This window comes from Cardiocondyla obscurior, linkage group LG01, assembly GCF_019399895.1.
Source record: "Cardiocondyla obscurior isolate alpha-2009 linkage group LG01, Cobs3.1, whole genome shotgun sequence".
NCBI lineage: Eukaryota > Metazoa > Arthropoda > Insecta > Hymenoptera > Formicidae > Cardiocondyla > Cardiocondyla obscurior.
The window spans coordinates 10,768,770-10,784,850 of NC_091864.1; the positions used below are offsets into that span (position 1 = coordinate 10,768,770).

A 16,081-nucleotide genomic window follows, 5' to 3' on the forward strand; every position below is an offset into this window, starting at 1 on the left:
TCGCTCAGTTCGGTCATGACCATCGGGGGAGCAACTTACTGGACTGGTCAACCCATGCACCATGTCGAAAAAGATAATTCGCGGACTTATGCACGCGATAACGTACCTGACGCCGTCGCCGAAGAAGCGGGAGAAATATAAGCACGATGATGAAGACGAGAAAGTGAATTCACGGCGAAATGACGCGACGATCGCGGATGCCGAACTTCGATCTGCAAAAGAGACCGAGGTATGATCAAGAATGCTTAAAAAAAAAGATTTTTTACTTTCTACGTAAAGCCGCATTCTTTATTCGACTTAAAAATTTCTCTTTTTTTTTTAATTTAGTAACAGATAATTTCTGGAAATAGTTTTCTCCTTTTCCCCGCGTTTCAGGCAAACGTTTAAGTATTGAATAATTAAATCCCTTCGGAGAAACTCAAAGGGGGGGACCATATATCGATAGCCTATCGGCTGCACTATGCACTCAAGGTCCGCCGCGCGATGCGACGTGATCCACAGATGACTCACTGTCGGCAGACCCGAGAGAAGAGAGGGAGAAAGAGAGAGAAATTCCACACACGCGGGTGCTCTCCTCGCTCCTCTCCCTACGATGCGGAACCGACGACGCCGACGGTCCTCGCATTCCCGTCCGATTGTCCTGAATTGAGAGGGTACATTCCAGAAACCTTACCGAACCGCATGCCGGAACGCGGCAACTATCGGATTCAGAACGGACGCGGCGGTCCGACATTTGACTTGCAAATGAAATTTTCAACAGTGTGAGCTTCGCGCAAATTTTTTTTTTTCCCCCTTTTTTTACTTTATCATCGTCCTCCCGTAATCGGACAAACGACATGCGTGATGACTGTCGACAGCCGCGCAATAGCTTGTGAACCCCGTCGGTCGCGATTTTAATTGTCGCGAATTTTCGACAAATCCCCAGTGCGCATGTTTTCACGCATTCGCAAACGACTTTATCGCTCGGCACGATTTGTGGCGAATCAACGCGTCGGAAATTTGCGTTTAGCGAAATCGGTCGTTGATGAATTTCGCAGGTCTTTCAAAAAATAATTTACGAAATAGATACCGGCTGTAAAGCTCCGGCACTCGGAAGTCGAGCTCGATCTCGAGACACCTGTAGCGAGCCTTAATACAATCTGGTATACCTACCGTAATATCTCGTCCGATTCGTAGCGGCTTGCAAGATATCCCATCGCGAGACCGTGAAATATCCGTCGTACGTCGGCAGTAAAGTATCGCGATGTATCACGGCAGAAATAATAAATGGCTCCCGAATGTCGCAGCCGAGCTGCGGTTTAATTCAATCCCGCGGCTAACTCTGGCGGATGTAATTGTGCAAAAGTTTCAACACGCTTCCGCGATCAAATCGAAAATAATGAAATAATAAAACGGTTAAATTATAATTTATGTAACGAATATCTTATCTTCGAAGACGTTTCTTCCATTTTTTACTAATTAATTAATTAATTTTTTTTCTTTTAATTCAATTCTGTTCGAATACTTATATGTGCGCTTTAGCTAATTTCTTGCGAGATTTATTTACTTCGCGTAGATCTCTCTTTGATATTCATGTAAGGGTCATTGGCCACGCGGAAAGAATCTTTCCCGCGCACTCTAACAAGAAAATTTTACATGTGTCCGCGAACCGGGTAGAAAAAGGGTTGAGGTGCTGATGCTCTGCGTGATGTAACTGCGGGAGTGACTGCCCTTGGTGCTTTTTCTTTTTTTTTTTTTTTTTTTCCACGAGGCACGATGATCTCGATTACATTTGGCCCGATGAACCTTCTCCTCCTCCTTCTCTCGGCAACTGCTGCTTCTGCGTTTCTCTCTTCTCTTATTGCTCATCGTCGTCGAAACCGAGCCGGTGATTGATGGTCTTGGGCTCGTTGCATATGCACGGTCGCTCGATACGTCGATATACCGTTAGCTTATCGTTCGCATTGTCGGATTAAAGCGTGCGAACGGCCTGCGATTTGTTACCTCAGCAAGTGCAAGCATAGTTTCGCTCAGCTCTTTCTTAGAACTCTCTTAGAATAATTTTCGCGCGAATGATTCTCACCGGTGATCGCAGCGGTATACAGTTTCTCCTTCTCGAATGTCTTTATCACGAGATAGATATACATTTTTTACATACCCATAACATACTTTACATAATTGTTTAAGTCATTTAAGAAAAAAAAAGAGAAAAAAAGAAAAAGAAAAGATCTACAGTTTCTATGGAAAGTATTAAGGCGTGCCGGATAAGGAATCGATTCCCATTGCTTCTTAATGAAGGGCTTATTTGCACTCCGGATCCGGCGCGCATTCCGGATTTAACGTAAAGCGAAAGAGGACGTCCCGCGAGATCGTTCGAGAGGCCGCAAAATGCCTCGGCGCGGCCAGGGCCGTTTTTCTGCATCCCGCCGCGGGATCGTCACGCCGCGGCTGCTGGAAAACAAGCGGCTTAGCTTCGCCCATTACGGAGCGTAATGCTGTCGGTGACCAATAAGTCGAGCGTCCCGCGATGGGACCGACGGGTTCGTCGTCCTAGATCCCTTTTTCCTTCTGCGCGGCCCCCGACGATTCGCGACCGCTTCGTGGAAGCGAACTGTTCGAAGGCGGCGCGTCCGCATCTGTCACTGAATTAATTGACGCGCGCGAGTTAATCCAATGAGTCGTCCTCATTAACTCGCGAGCGTTCGCGCTCGTCGTGCAAATATTGGCACTCTCGCGTTTGACTAGCGTTATACGCGATATTTCGAATACAATGAGCGCCAGCCGCGCGGGAACGATTAACAATCACGTTACGGCTAAAGGAAATTAGATACGGCTAATTACTCGGCTAATTATGCGCTTTGTGCTAGTCGGGCCTGCACAGGTAATGGCGATTAATTCGCAACTTAACGTGCGCGCCGATGCCGGTAGGCGTCGCGTTATTAACCTAATTTATTCGCGTAACTGTACATATATTAGATAAATACGGTATTCGCCGTTGAGGCTTTGATGAAATAATCCCCAGGCGTAAGTAACACAGCGGCCCAGCCGTTCCTCCGTCAGATAATCTCGTCCGGGCGTACGCTCTCGCGACTCGCTCGCTTTGCGTTCCGCTGCGAGATATTAAATTCACCTTGTAGCGAAGGGCAGAAGGGCCCGCAAGATAGCGCCGCGCGCTCGCAATTAATTGTCTTTTCTCACGTGTCAGAATGATATACCGGACTCATCGTTCGGAGATCGCTACTCCGAAATGCACTTTGCTGATAAACGCATTCGTCATTACGCGCGCGACCTTTTGTTGCCTTCGATGATGATCATTACTGGCCGCGGTTCTCTCTTTTTCTCGCGGGAGGAGGACCGTGTGTGACGCGCCGTTGATTTTACTGGACATTGTGCAGAATATTAGAAGCATTCATTGTTTTATCTCATTACTGTTCCTCGCGTGTGTTTAAAAGTTCTACAAATAATTCACTTAAATAATATAACCATATTCGAAGAATGAATGATCGTTCTTTGAACTTTATCCGTTCCACTCCTCGCCTCGCACTTTTCTGTCATATGATACATGAATGAATTTTTTAAGCCCGGCGCAATCTTAGGCTCACGCGCAAAAGATTGCGGGAATGCGATTGCCGCGGCAGGGATTTGCGAAACTGCCGACTTCGCGTCCGTTTCGTTGTCACGGCGCGAATACCACGTTCTTTGTCTCCTTCGGTTGTCGACGGGATTGTCTACGCTTGATCCCTCGTTCTCCCTCAGCTTGGCGATAGATCGCGCGTGCACGCACGCGAAGGTGCGTCCGTGGGACGGGCGCGTAATTAGTCAGTATGCGAAACGCGTCCTTGAATTCACGCACGCATAAAAAACACGTGCGCGCGGTACCTGCGTCGCATCGACTTTTAGAGCCGCGGTCCCTCTCTGCAACACTGACTTCCGGTTCCTCTGCATCGAGTGGACTACGTATTATCAAAAATTCCACAAACGTATTCCGCGACGTGGAATGCCAAGGGGCGAGGTATCGCGAGCGCAGCGAAAGGCGTTACACTTGCCGATATCGAGTTCGCAGGTCTGGAGGCTCGCTAATGAATACGAACGGGCGATAATCATGTGCGGCCTGTTCGCACAATCCCGTATGTATCCCGCGAAAGTAATGGGGGGCAAATTATAGGATCCAGAGGAGAAATCCCGGGGTCCGAAAGGCATATTGTCGACGCGCCCGTATATACGCACGCGATATACACACGTTCCGCTTCCTCCGCCGCGGCGCGTATTTACAGGCGCAACGTGTAATTCCGCTTTGCTTGCTTCGCGTCTGCACAATGGGGGAATTACAATTTTTAATTGGACGAATTTGAATCGCATTACGCCAATTAATCCGCCGGCCGGACGCGAGCCGCTTCGATGCGCTCTCGCGCCGGGAAGATTGCTGGGCACCGCGAGTTACATTGCGAGTTACATCGCGACCACGGGCGCGGTGAAAAAGGTATAAATCGAGGAAGCGGAGTGCAAGCGATTCCGCAATCAGCCGGCGTTTGCCATTATAACATCGCAATTTGTTGTCGCATGTTTTATGCATGAATTAGAATTTTCATGTATCTCTTAACGCCATTATCAGATAAGTATCGTTCGCCGCTCACATGTAATTTAATATGTATGCGTTGCTCCGAGTGCGTTGCTGGATGCACTCGCGCCTTTCATAAATTACAATACACCATTACGATATTTCAAACAATTAAGTAAATTGCAATCTTGAGAAAAACAGAGGCTCAATCTCACGGCCGATAAGAGATCGCGACACGTCGTGTCGCAGCAAAGCCGACTCCTTATTAGTCAAATGGTTAGGCGTAAGAAATAATTATTTAATTAATCGCTTCGTCCGAAGCACCACTCGTTACTTCGCCCCGCCGAGGAGAGTTCGGTGAACTTAATAAAAAAAAAAAAAAAAAAAAAAAAAATTAGTGACTCTCACTGGCAAATCCGACCGCGTTGTTCGACGATTACATTACAGGTCGAAGTAAATTTGCCATGAGTGCCGCAGTTATAAATCGCGCTTTGTTGACGTCAATTGTGCGTCGCGTAATCTTCTCGCGATAATCTACGTTCGCCGACGGGAAGTTCAGCTCGCGCGCGCGTTACATTATTCTCTTCAGGAAACAATTAGCGTCCATTCTCGTTCTCATGCACGATAATCCCGGTCGCGAGTTCCTCGTCGCGATAACACGAATGTTTCTTACTATCGTCCCGGCCGCGCTTCCTCCGTCGAGATTTTCACGCTCGAGGACTCGCGCGAAAAAACACGAGGCTCTGCTCGTTTTCGCCGGCCGATATAGGAAAGGAAAGGAGGGAACTTTTCCCCCGAGCACATCCAGAACGTTAATGGTTATTACGTTGACGGGGAGGAACGCGCGCGACGTTACCGCCGGTAAAAACTGGCCGCGAAATTGAGTTCGCCGCGCTAGGAATTTCTTTCCCGCCAGAAACTCGCCGGGAATACCATGCTGCCACCGTCACGCTTAATCTTTCTGTAATACGCGTCAAATTTTGGCTGTCACGCTGGATACATGCCACTCAGGAGCAGGTGATTGCATCGCGAAAATAACCCAACGGCTAAAGAGTTGCCGTACGGTGGAATTACGGTATTTCCGGCGTCCTAAATGCGGCGACGTGCCTCTGCCGTGCTCGTCCCGATAAGGAGTAATTAAAAAAAAAAATAATGACGTTTTCGATGCGCATAAGGAGACGCGAGCGCAATCAGCGGGCGGAAACCAACGGAAAAACGTTTTCCACGGCAACGGAGGCATTATGAGCGAGCAGTGTTAGTTTCGCGAGAGCGGTGGCTCGCGAAAGCAATATTCCATGCTTCGTGTCTTTATGCGGATTGTGCGTTCACGCTCGAGATACCTCGGGGGAAAAATGCGAGAGGCTTTTCTCACCACGATGGAAACTCGCGTAATTGTGAAAAGTCCTATTTCTCTGGCCTGTTTTACCGTTTTTACCTTACCCTAATAAGCTTACTGGCATAGCACATACATTATACATATATTATTATTGAATGCTTCGGAAACACGAGGCTGAATGTAAAAATTAAAATCTTTTTCCTCGATTTCTTCTCTCTCCGTGTGGAAAAAAAAAAAATCTTAAAGCGTTCCGACAATTATTTTATAGCACTTTGTTCTCGAATAAAACTTTCTACGTTTCCTCGGAAAAGGTTTCAGGTCGTTCAAACCTGAAGATATATCGGCTTTAATTAATTTACTTTACTAATCTCTTAAGAGTCGTTCGCTTTCCTTTCGAAAGAAGTTGAGATTTAATATCAGGAAAATTCTGTTTGCCGGCTTGTAGAAACTTGTCATGCGGCAGCGATAACTCGCGGCGGCTAATAAAAGTCGCCGTGTTATCACACGTGTGCGCGCGATGGTGACGTCGTAAAAGAGCCGGATACATCATGCGGAACATCATACGGCGCGTTTTTATCTCGCGCGGTCCCGTGAAAAATTCGCCGTGCTTTCCACCGGTGCTCCACCCTACTCGTCTAATCTTTCCCGTCGCCTCGAAAACTTGCCCGTCGCATTAATTACACGAAAGCCAAGGACAGCGGCGAGCGTGGTCAGCGCGGGTTTTGCGCGGCTTACTTTTGCGACTCTTGCGGTGACATCGGAGAAAAGTCGCGTCGCGTCGCTGCAGAAAAAGCAATTCTTCAGAGCGCGAATTAATACAGGGTCTCGTAAGAAGAATATCGACTGAAATTCCATACTTCTTTTCCGGCAGACTGAAAACAATAATTTTTTTTTTTTTTTTTTTTTAACAACCGCTTTGCGAATTGGCATCATCCAAACGATCGTTTTGAGTCGACAAACGGGCCTCGATCGCTCGCCGACTGATCGGCAAAAAAAAAAAAAAATGCCGACGTATCCGTAATTTGACGTTCATGTCTAAGAATTATGGAAGAATGCAACGCACGAGTGCTTCGGGGAAGATGGACATTCCGATCACTCGTAGATCGCGCCGAGAATGCGCGTGCATTTACATAACTAGTTCGGCAGTGCGTATAACCGTGCATGTACACACGCAGGGCGTTTAAGAAATTGTGGGATAACTGGTGCGCTCTGTGTTATCGAGAAATGCGTGCGAAAGAACATACGCGGCGCCACGCCGTTTTCTTCATCGCGATTACTTCAACGAGCGCGCACCCACCGACGATTGCGCTTCCCATCGCACGGCGCGAGAGACCCGTACCGCGAATTAATTAATTAATTAGCGACGAGCGCGAAAGAGAGGCGTTCGAAAGGCTCGTCTAAAAAAAAAATATTAAGCAATACTTAACGATGCACTCCCTGTCGAAATATCTCGCTCGTTTACTCGTATGCATGGGAGACGCGATACGGCGCGATCCCATGTCAACCTGTTCCGCGAACGAGAAATAAGACCTCCGCTCTCGGTAACTTTCCGGCGACGTGGCAATCGATAAAATTTCACCGTCGTGGAGAAGGGCTTTTGATATATTTACTCGAAAGTATTTACTCTAAAAAAGATAAGAGCTTCGTCGGCGCAAAATCGTGTATATCGTTCGCCTTATCGCGTGGCGCGGATTATCGTTTGCCAGCATACATATCTCTGGCGGTTGCAGGTAGTAATCCCTCTCCGTTCGGAACAGCTCTCGCGTCTCGCAGTTTCGTTTTTCAGAGCGACGTGCATAAATATGTCGGAACCGATAATTTTAGACCGGTCCCCCTTCGGCTTCCCGGGTATGTAGGTACTGAAATGACAGTGAGCCTCGGTTCTGGTCGGCGGCACATAGCGCACACTGGGCGCGGACCATCCGTGAAACCTATCGAAGCGGACATCCGATTCGAGGTAGAAAGAGTCGGATACACCTGCAGGCCCGCGTACCTGCGATGATGCGAGAACAACACGGTCGCACGCATCGCGCACGCACTCTTCCTCGCGGTTGCACGCGTCGCGAGCATTCCCACAGCGCGGAAAAGTCGTCGCGCAAGGTACGGCTCCTCCGACGACACGCTCGCTGATCGCCGGTGAAGGAATTCGATACACCGGGGTGTGTTGCCGGAGAAAGATCTCTCCCAGGTAAACCAAGCGTAAGAAATTCCACCGCGGCGGCCGCGGGTGGAACGGATTGCGGCTTTCGTGATTGCCCTCGTCATTTTCCCCCCCGCAGTTTGCTGAATTTTCGCCAATAAATGCCTTTGCAGCTTAAAAGAAACAAACAAAACTTTAAAAGAAGAAATATTGCATTAAAAATCATTATCCAAACCGGTCGATGAAAGAAATAGAACCGTTTTGAATATTTTATTTTTAAATTGTTTCTTAAACATAGGTATATATCTCTAGGTCAATGCTTATCGGGAAAAAAAAAAAAAATTGAAACTTGTCATACTTTAAGTCGAATCATGACTTCCGTGATGCGCCAGCCGGCCGCAATCGCGATCGTTTCGTTGCCTCGCGTGCTTTACGTGGTTTACGAGTCAAATATAAGCGTGCGCGAGTCTCCTCGGATTTCAGGCTTCCTTTTACGCACCGGAGCCTGTTCTGATCGCCGCGAGCACTCGTCGCCGTCATAATCAGCCGCGGGGGCCACCCGCCCGCGCCACGTTCGTATGATGACCGGTTATCGAGGCATCGAGAGCTTCTTGGTAGTTCGAAGGTGGTCCCCTTATCTCCCGGAGTGGCCGTGGAACGTGTAACGTCGGCTGTCGTTCTCTCTCCTGCCGGCACCGATCGTGACTTTGTCGGCGCGTCCTCCCCGCGCGAGGATCACGTCCACGCGGACGAAGCGCACGAGATGCGCGCGGATGCATTAATCGGCGCGCTCGCGGTGTCGGTTAGCGACGTACAAAAAGGGTCATCGCAAATAAACCGCTTCACTTTACGATCTCGTTATTTTGTAACGGGGAAGCCACGGCGGTTCCGAGAAAAAGAGATGCACGTTGCTCGTCGTCGCTCGAATAATCGCTTTATTATTTCCCAAAGAACGGGGTGTCGATTAGCGTAAATCGCGTCGCGTCTGTGTTAATTGTCCTGGCGCCTTTTGTCTCGCACCAATCTCGCGCCGATCTCCATGAAGCGCATGAATCCCGCACGAAGACATCAATCGCACGTGAAGTGACCGCGTAGAACAGCTGTTGCCGAACAAAGGCGTGACGAGAAGCGAGAGCTCGGCGGAGAGACGAGGCGGAATGCAACGGGGCCGCTGTCGGTCCCCCGATGATCGTACGCTTCTCTCGGCACCCGAATGCTTCCAAAGCCTCATCAGGGCTCCTTCTATTTCTTCCTTTTTTTTTCTTTTTTTCTTTTTTTCTTTTCGCGACATCACTCGTCACTTCGTCCCGAGCCGAGGGCGAAGTTCGACACACGTCGATCAACACGCGAAACCAGAACAGTATCCGGTACGAGGCGAGTTACGGAATAACGGATGCGGCGTCAAATAGCGTGACCGCACTTTTCATCCGCGATGACATAGCGACGATAAGGAGGGCTGTGATTTTTAACAATTGAGTGAGCCTCTTGTACAAATCCTTCAAATGTTATTAATAATACGTGTCTGTTTATTAATTGTTTTTCTCAATATTAATTGCGTTGATCGGCTGGTAGCAGTCCACGTCTCGAATCAGGGCGCGAGATTGATGCGACTTGGAAAGGAAGGTATGCGATATGGCTTTTTTCGGGGATATCTTTTAGAAAAGAGGCCGGCGCTCTCTTTTGTGCCCAGGCCCGCGTGCTGAGACTTCGGACACCTGGCCAGGCTCGCGTATCGGGAACGTTTTGCCAAGGTTAAAATAAAACGACCCGGACAGTCGCCGGACATTCGAAGGTGCGCGAGGTTGCATCCCGGATACGCTCGCGGTGCGTGTCGCTAGAATAATGCGGTAACGGCGACACGCAATGCCGATTTCGTTCACGTGTGCACCGCGGCTCGAGTGACCCGTAAAAGACTTGGGGGTGGGGGCTAACAATACGGCCGTTCACCGGACATGTTTGGCGAAACGGTCAACGGTACACGGCTAATTCGGTCGAGAGCAATCGTAGGCGTATCAGATGCATCCGACATTTCCCGGCGACGCGATGCGTGGACCTCGAGTGCGTGCTTGTCGCCGATATGCGTAATGATGAGCGCCGCACACTTCTGAAATCTGGAACGCGGGACTAATTAACGCTTCCTCCCTCGCAGAAGGCCTCGTGGCCAGACGGCGCCAGTTCAAATGCCAAGTTGAAAGCCGAGGGGGTTCAGACAAGGGAGATCGCTCACGATTTTCCCTTTGAGAGTCCAATCGGAGACGAAATTTCATGCTCTTCAACTGTAAGCTGCAAATCTCCGACTTGAAGTTATGACTGTAAATAAAGTAATGACTGTATTTGAAGCGTAAAAAGATAAATAAATTTATATGTATATATATAATGATAAATATTAAATGCAGGAAGAGACTTCGAGTTTAAAATCAATTAAGGCTACTTACTCAAAATTAAAAGGCAGAGGCAAAAGCCGGGATAATTTTATTACGTTCGAGAATAACAGAGGGAAAGTAAAAAAAACCTTTTAATATAAAAATCCATTAATATCGGAAATAACTAGCGTCCCGCGACTTTCAGTCCGTCGTGCTTGCACTTGTCGTGCCTGCCATGTCGTCGGCCTTGCCGTTGTAATTAAGGGCCAATTTAATTAAGAGAGAAAGAGAGAGAGACGAGGAAAAAGTTGCCAACGGCACGAGAGCCACTTCGCAGGATGAATGAACTCGTCGCGAGGATGTGTAGTACCCTCGGGTGCACTTTTTCCACACATACATACATACACAAACACACACGCACACGTTTACGTGCCAAGTGGCGAGCGCAACCGCAAAAGGCTTGACGATTCTAATTAGGCGTCCTAGTTCGCGCTTGTTTAGAGACACTTAAGTTTATCTACGCCCGGAGCCGCGTGGCAACCGGCTCCAGTTTCTTGTCTTTAAACGCTAACCAGGCAACGCATCTAGCAGCTTAATAGCCGAATATACCGCTACGACTTGCTGCTCATTTCTTACGTTCTTTTTTTTATTTCTATGTTGACAGAATGAAGAGATGATCGCGAGTCTGTCGATGAACGGCGGCGGCAGCGGAGGGCCGGGGAGCCGCGTGGGTCGCGGGTTGGCTCTTCACAGGTCCAACTCCAGCCTGGAGCTCCCGCACAGTCCAGATCCTGGCTCCCGGGTGCCAGAGACACCTCTCAGAAGGGAGTATGGTTCTCACGGTACGTGTCAACAATTTTTTTTTTTTTTTTTTTTCACGAAAAAGAGCGGACGTATCGCTTCGAGAAGGTCTATTAAGTGCATCTGAATTTTATTTGCTTTAGGGAGCATCGATATAGTCGCGCAGTCCATCACGGGTGGCGAAAACTTCTTCGCCATGCTGCAGGACTTTCGGCCACCGGATCAGCGCGGCACCAACGACTACCTGCGACGTGTCCAGGACGTGTCTGGCCAGCCACTCGACGTAGACGAGGTCTGCGGCCCGACCGGCGCCAGCTCCAGCCCGAAGCTGCGGCTGAAGCTGAACAGACTCTGGGGAAATAAACCGCAACCGCGAGCTATGGAAGAAACGTGCACCAGCCCGGTGGTGTCGGCCGATGTGGAAGAGCGGCATCGGAGACGCGCGTTCGCTCACTACGACTGCCAGTCTTTGACTGCGAATCTGGGCTACGCCGCGAAGCTCCGAGGAATTCTTCTTGCCAGGAGAAGGAACACAGCTACCGGAGCATCTGCCGCTAGCGCCCTGAGAGCGTCCACGCCCGACGAAACTCCCGAGGAGGACGCCGGTGATGGAAAAGGTATATTAAAGTATTTCTATCAGTAATGAACTCGAGCGAGAATACTTGACCTGATGGTTTCAGGCAACGACTTGTTGGAGCCCTGTCCCTTCTTCCGCAATGAAATCGGCGGCGAAGGAGAGCGCGAGGTTGGCCTCACTCGCTGCCCCGAGGGTAACGGAATTCATAGACCGTCGTTGTCTTACGGTGTCTCCGTTTTGGAACCGTCACCTGGCGAAACTTTGTGGAAGAACACTTGTCCATTGCAGAAGCGACCATTGCCCATCGAAAGCGTAGACGAAGGAGCTCATTACTATCGGCGATACTTTCTTGGTAAGTATAAAAATAAAATTAAAAAATATATATATTAATTATTCGTTCAAAATTATTGAAGAAAACGTAATATTCATCGCAGGGCGAGAGCATCAAAATTGGTTCGGCATGGATGAACAACTGGGACCGGTGGCCATCAGCATTCGCAAGGATGTTAATCAGTATCGCGTGATCGTGCGTACGTCGGAGCTGCTAACGCTACGCGGTTCCGTGCCGGAGGAAGCGCTGGGCATCAGACCGCAGGGTCGGCCGCCCACCAGGGAACTCTTAGAGCTGGTTGCGCCGGAAGTGCAAATGGGCTGTTTAAGGCTCGGTACAGCCGCCGCCGAGGAGGCGTTGGCTAGATTGGACGAGCAGGGATTGTCCAACAGGTACAAAGTCGGCGTATTGTATTGTCGATCTGGCCAGCGGACCGAAGAAGAAATGTACAACAATCAGCACGCCGGCCCGGCCTTCCTGGAGTTCTTGGATGCTATTGGTAAGTAAATGTTCTTCATAGAGACGTTAAACGTATATAAAAAGACAGGGAATTGCCTTGTCAGTTCTTTTCACTTATTATTATCTTATTAGATGATACACTTCTTCTCGCCGGTGGAAAGTCTTCACGTGCATATTAACAAGCGAGCTGACAACGGCGAAGCGAATCGGAAAACTCTCGCCGGAAGCCGGATAAAATTACTCCCTCGTAAACGCCGTAAATAAAGCAGTCGGAAAAGCGATTTGCACGCAAAGTCGATCCACCGGTCGCTTCGCAGACAGTTCGACTTTATCGCGACGTTTAGCCGATTCAATGTCCTGGAATGATTTCACTTACTATACTTCGTAACGCTGATCATCCGCGAATGCATGCAGTAATTTTGCGGCCGTAACGTGCGGACTCTTCTCGTAGAATCGTTGCGTTTACGATCGCCTTAGTTATTTCCATTAACGATTACTGTCGCTTTCTAAAAGAGAAACGCGCGTCCTGTTTCGTTTTTTCCTTCGAGCGTCGCGCGTTTCGTTTCGCACCGCTTCCGCGGGCCGATGGTTATCTCGTGTTAATTCGTGGACGCGACCATCAACTTTCCTACGTAATTCTGTAAACAAGAGGCGGCTCTAAGAAATTTGATTTTCTCTTTTACTTGTAAGCTTAGCTTACCCAACGCAAACACACGATTCTTCACGTGTTTCTTATTTCTCTGCTAGATTCCACCATTTCTTTTAAAAAGTGGAAAATCGAGCTCGATAATTGTAAGATTTCAAAATAAAATTGATAACGTCGCTTAGTATGCAATCACAGCCACGTCCCGAAGACGCGTAAAGAGATAACTGACGGATTCTCGACCGTCAAGCAATTGAGGTAATTGCATCTTTTCTTGACAGGCCAAAGAATAAGACTACGAGGATTCGAGGGTTACAAGGCCGGATTGGACACCAGAACTGACTCGACGGGCACGCATGCGGTAGCAGCAACGCATCGCGGGACGGAAGTCACCTTCCACGTGTCCACCATGCTACCCTTCACGCCTAACAACCGGCAGCAGCTGCTGAGGAAACGGCACATCGGAAATGACATAGTCACGATAGTTTTTCAGGTACAATTTTATAGAAGCCGGCTGACGAATTAAGGCTACCGCGATTACGCAATTGTATGCAGTAATGATCGCCGTGGCGAAAATACAGTCGTGACGCGTTCCCGTGACAGATTTATTATGCAGCTCTGCAAGAAATTACGTGAGACACCGCGATTACGTTCGGCGTGATTCATGGCGCCTGGATGGTTTAATCGGAATCATGCGATACCTGTCGCGCACTCCTAGTAGAATATGAGAGACAATTTATCCGGAATCCGTGATACCGGTTCTTCGAGTTTACATATTTCGAGCAAGTGCTCGCGCGTTTTACGTAACTATATATAATGTCACAAGGTCTTACGATTAATAATTACCTTTTCCAGGAACCCGGTGCACTACCGTTTAGCCCGCGAAGGATACGCTCTCAGTTCCAGCACGTATTCATCATTGTGCGAGCGATAAATCCTTGCACCGATAACACGCAGTACAGCGTGGCGGTGTCCAGGAGTAAGGAAGTACCTATTTTCGGACCACCCGTTCCGCAGGGTGCCACGTTCACGAAGGGAAAGGCTTTCGCAGATTTTATCTTGGCGAAGGTCATAAACGCTGAAAATGCGGCTCATAGGTATATTTCTTTTTTGTAATTGTGCATGAAAAATTAACGAAACTAATTACATACCTTTCGCCAGATCCGAAAAGTTTGCCACAATGGCCACGAGGACAAGGCAAGAGTATCTAAAGGATCTTGTCACAAATTACACTACCACCACGGTCGTCGATACCGGCCAGAAATTCTGTACGTTAAGTAATTTTATTTATTAAATTTCTAGACATTACAAAACGCGCGCTCTGCGTTTCTTCTACGTTAAAGAAAACTGTTTTATCATTAGTAATATGCGATCATCCTGTTGTTGATCAGAGATGGTGTTGACGACGACACTCTGACCGATAACACTTTGTTCAACATGTGCTTCTGTTACTTTACGAATATTTTGTCAGAATATCTCAATACCAACAAACTTAGAGATTATTAATCCAGATTTATGAAATCTTACTTTTAATTTCTAAACTATGTAGATAGAAATTATTTTAATAACTTGAATTATACTTATCAGTCTTTTCTTTTGTGAAACAGCGATGCTCTCCTTCAGCAGTAAAAAAAAGGCGGCGATTCGGCCGAGACTTTCTTGTGACGCGTCTCAACGCGGTGCGATTTGCTGGCAAGTTATACTCGAGGATAGCAATCAAAATACTGATTGTTATTTGGGCATAAGCATAGACACTATTGTGCTGATCGAGGAGCACTCCAGGCAGGTAGTATTTGTTACTCCGTGCGGAAGCGTGCTCGGATGGCACGCCCAAACAAACAGGTATGCATTTTTAATTTTTAAGACGTTACTTATTTTTACTGTTCTAGAAGAAATTATGCGCGCTACACTGTTGTTCAAAAGGTCCCAATTTGCGCGTGTTATTATATTCGGATATTATATATATAATTAATTATAGTAATTTTTTTATGATAATTACAATTGAGTGATTAAATCGATTACGAGACTTCATAACTGCCACTTAACGCAACTAGTAAAAAAAAAAATAATTACGATCAGAAATCGAACGATTAATTGCAGCCTAACATTCTCACTTTGCTTTGTTAATCAGTTTAAGATTGTATCATCATCAAGGAGAGTGTATTACCATACACGTGCGCGGTGATTATGGCGAGAGAGACGAATTAATGGAAATTGTGGCTCGGCTACGCGCCGTAACTCAAGGAGCACCAGCTTCGGAGCTGTCGTTAAAAAGAAATAGCCTCGGGCAGCTGGGCTTCCACGTCCAGCCCGACGGCGTTGTAACGCAGGTCGAAAGTATGGGACTTTCGTGGCAGGCGGGCCTGAGACAAGCCTCCAGGTTGGTCGAGATTTGTAAGGTGGCTGTGTCGACTTTGAGCCACGACCAAATGGTTGATCTTCTGAAAACCAGCGCCCAAGTCACTGTCACCGTAATTCCGCCTACTAATGATGGGAATCCACGAAGGTACGAAATCCTAAATCATCTCACTTCAGCCTCTTGATCTTTTAATTAATAATTTATTAATTTTATTACATGATAGAGGCTGCACCCTGCAAAACTGTCATTATCTGTCGAATAATTACGAAGGAGATTATGAGAATGTGACAAGCCCAGATAACACGCCAAGTCAGCAAACAGCGATGTCGCATCAGCGACGGTACGATCGATCGTTCAGCCCGCCGCGATCAAGCAACAGCTCCGGGTACGGTACTGGATCAAGCTCTAGATCGTTCAACGATCCACGGTTCCCGTTGGAGGGTACAATGACTAGCAGCAGTAGCGGACACAGTAGTGCCGATGATCGTTGGTGAGTGATTAAAAGTGAATTGCATTAATCCTTACACGACTCATC

At 47.9% G+C, this 16,081-nt stretch overlaps 1 protein-coding gene across 2 annotated transcripts in view; it reads left to right on the plus strand.

Annotated features, from left to right (window-relative positions):
- LOC139104167 (signal-induced proliferation-associated 1-like protein 1) overlaps positions 1 to 16,081 on the plus strand; it is a 43,161-nt gene that overhangs the window by 23,995 nt on the left and 3,085 nt on the right. Inside the window, exons 2-11 of one of the 2 annotated variants that reach the window (XM_070659465.1) lie at positions 11,041 to 11,218; positions 11,321 to 11,794; positions 11,858 to 12,106; positions 12,189 to 12,584; positions 13,469 to 13,680; positions 14,043 to 14,284; positions 14,349 to 14,455; positions 14,795 to 15,029; positions 15,319 to 15,693; positions 15,770 to 15,931. In XM_070659465.1, the coding sequence (XP_070515566.1) occupies positions 11,050 to 11,218; positions 11,321 to 11,794; positions 11,858 to 12,106; positions 12,189 to 12,584; positions 13,469 to 13,680; positions 14,043 to 14,284; positions 14,349 to 14,455; positions 14,795 to 15,029; positions 15,319 to 15,693; positions 15,770 to 15,931 (2,621 nt within the window). In that variant the 5' untranslated portion in view covers positions 11,041 to 11,049. Of the gene's footprint in view, positions 1 to 11,040; positions 11,219 to 11,320; positions 11,795 to 11,857; positions 12,107 to 12,188; positions 12,585 to 13,468; positions 13,681 to 14,042; positions 14,285 to 14,348; positions 14,456 to 14,794; positions 15,030 to 15,318; positions 15,694 to 15,769; positions 16,037 to 16,081 lie in introns of both variants that reach the window. The other variant, XM_070659456.1, reaches the window with a different exon arrangement.